At 44.8% G+C, this 2,728-nt stretch overlaps 1 protein-coding gene across 1 annotated transcript; it reads left to right on the top strand.

The window, feature by feature from the left end:
• Positions 1 to 1,499: 1,499 nt before the first annotated feature.
• LOC136620126 (protein maestro-like) lies at positions 1,500 to 2,321 on the top strand. Its single transcript, XM_066594845.1, has one exon. The coding sequence runs from the start codon at positions 1,500 to 1,502 to the stop codon at positions 2,319 to 2,321; it is 822 nt and encodes a 273-aa protein (XP_066450942.1).
• The last annotated feature ends 407 nt before the right edge of the window (positions 2,322 to 2,728 follow it).

Below are 2,728 nucleotides of genomic sequence, written 5' to 3'. Positions count from 1 at the left end.
ACATGGCAGGTTTTAAAAAATCGTACATCGCAGAAAGATAGATCGTCACAATTTTTTATTCTTGCAACATCGCATCAGTAACAACATCGCAGATGGGAAGGAATCCATCGAAAATCATTGATTTCATAAATTTACTTTTTTATTCTCTCTCGCATTACTTGAAAATTGCGCTATTTTATTGCCCGTGTGAAACCACCCATAGGAGGATTTGCTTTCTCTTCTTTACACCACCATCAGCATCCTCTGCCTTCCTGGAACAGTACCGTGACCTCATCGCCTACCTTGTATGTAAGTGATGATGTCACAACGCAGCGGAATCTATAAACATTCCGCCCCAACCGCCTGGGTCAGACTTGGTATTTGTTTGCCTTCGGACAGCACGTACCCAGATCTTTTGCCGCTTGCGGATTTGCTAGAGAGAATTCTGAACTTTACTAACCGACCAATCTTCTACATTTGAAGGTAAGTTTATTGTGTTGTTGGTATGAGATGTAGAAATGTTCTATCCTTCCATCGGTAATATATTTCCTCTGATGGACCGGAAGCCGGCATTACATGAGGAACTTGGTCTTCCCACTACATGGTACATACAGGAGGGAAATCACTTGCTTAGAAGGGTTTTAGCTCTGATTAGCCACAATTGAAACAATTAAATCCTCGTTGTTTCAAAATAAAACTAGTTTTGTTAGAGGGACACTAAGAGAATATACAGATAACCACATAGATAACCGGGGCACAAATATCAGTAAAAGCCATGAAATGGAGGCAAACACTAAGGCTGTCTGTCCACGGGCGATTGTTCATTGCGTTACTGACAGCGATAATCCGGCCATGGGTAACGCATTGAACACTTTCAGCTGACAGCTCTCCTCCGCCGCGGTGGAACATCGCTAGCTATTCCATCACGGCCGTGGACAGGGGGCCTTAACAGAAAATATACTCAACATTCCAGGGTTTTTTAATTCTTTTCTCATTGTATGTTTTGTGATTTTTATATTTGCGTTGTTATATAATTGATATTTACTCTGATGGCATCAGGGGTAAGGCGAAGAGCTCACTGATCACTGCTGCTTACAATCACTGCAAGTTCACAACCAGGGGTGTAACTAAAGGTTTGGGGTCCGAGGCAAACGTTCAGCTCGGCCCTCCCACCCATATAAAACTGCGCCGCATACAGACGCAAAACAAATTTATATACATGTTTCAGGCAACAGTCCCTCCCCTCCCTGAGTACCGGGCTGCAGGCCACGGTGGGGAAACAGCATGTGGCAGGAGTCTGTTGGCCTCTGTTCACTAAGGGTCTGGGTCACAATTACCACCCCTACTAGCCCTAGCAGTTACCCAGTGGTGTGTAAATTTTGAGGGGTCCCACGATAATGAACTGATCACCAACTAACTAAAAATGATTATTCCTATTGACAATTTTCCATTTCTAGGACATTTCCTCTAATATGACATTCTATCTTTTGCAGATTTCCTCCATCTTCATTTTTATGAAGATGACTTCCAGCGAGGAAAATAAAGTCTTTAAAGAGTTAGTGGCATTGATGGACATGCTCACTTCTCCACCATTTGAGAGCAATGTTCCAGACAATGCTTTATTTGACCTGCAGGACATAGAAAAATGGCCGCCCGCTATGTCCGTTTACATCAAAAATACCATCACTGATGAAAACAGAAGCAAGGTCATCCATCATCTGCTGAAGGCCATAACATCTCCTTCCAGAACCAGCAGGATCATCGGTGCCATATTCTTCTCCGAGGTCTTCCACCACGCTGAGCTCCTGGAGAAAAGCCTAACAATGGACATACTCAGGGCATTGGCTGAGAAGATCCACAGCACCGATGGTGTAGAAGCCTACTTTTCCATCAAGGCACTAGGTAATGCCACCAAAGGGGCACCTAGAGAGGTAAAAATCCTCAAAGACATTATAATTGACAGCTTTCTCAGAAGACTTCGTGGTCGTGTCCAGCTAGAAGTTTTCATCGAGATATTGAAGGCAGTGTCAAAATATGTCCGGCTACTGAGACGGTCCACACTCGGCAGCATATTTGACCAGATTGCCTCTTGCTGCAAAGACTACCTCAACCACCCACATCCACTAATCCAGGCAGGATATTTTGAGCTGTTTGCAGATCTTGCTCAGAACTACGATAAAAAAATACGTAGAGGCTTTAAGAAATATGTGAAGGAGTTCCTGCCTGAATTGCTGGTAAAGCTGCACAGCAAAGATCCACAACTTCAAGCTTCCGCAGTCGCTGCCCTGCTTCACTCACTGCCCCACATCGGATACCAGAATGCAGAACCTGAGGGACGATAGGAGTAACATCACTAAACTATATGAGCAGTTGGGGCAAGAACAACTTGTGAAGATGATGGTAGAGGGCATCCGTTCGCTGTGTTATAAAAAACATGTAGACGCAGTGCTGCAACATCTTGGCAAGATTAAAGGGGGTGTCCCGCGGCAGCAAGTGGGTCTATACACTTCTGTATGGCCATATTAATGCACTTTGTAATGTACATTGTGCATTAATTATGAGCCATACAGAAGTTATAAGAAGTTTTTCACTTACCTGCTCCGTTGCTAGCGTCCTCGTTTCCATGGAGCCCGTCTAATTTTCGGCGTCTAATGGCCAAATTAGACGCGCTTGCGCAGTCCGGGTCTTCGTCTTTTCTCAATGGGGCCGCTCGTGCAGGATGCCGGCTCCATGTAGCTCCGCCCCGTCA

The sequence above is a fragment of the Eleutherodactylus coqui genome, chromosome 3 (genome assembly GCF_035609145.1).
Source record: "Eleutherodactylus coqui strain aEleCoq1 chromosome 3, aEleCoq1.hap1, whole genome shotgun sequence".
In the NCBI taxonomy this organism is placed as follows: Eukaryota; Metazoa; Chordata; class Amphibia; order Anura; family Eleutherodactylidae; genus Eleutherodactylus; species Eleutherodactylus coqui.
Note: the sequence above shows the minus strand (reverse complement) of the source record. Positions and strands in the feature narration are given on the sequence as shown.

Excerpts from the sequence above, each read along its gene's own strand:
- LOC136620126 (XM_066594845.1), top strand. The coding sequence starts at position 1,500 with ATGACTTCCAGCGAGGAAAATAAAGTCTTTAAAGAGTTAGTGGCATTG.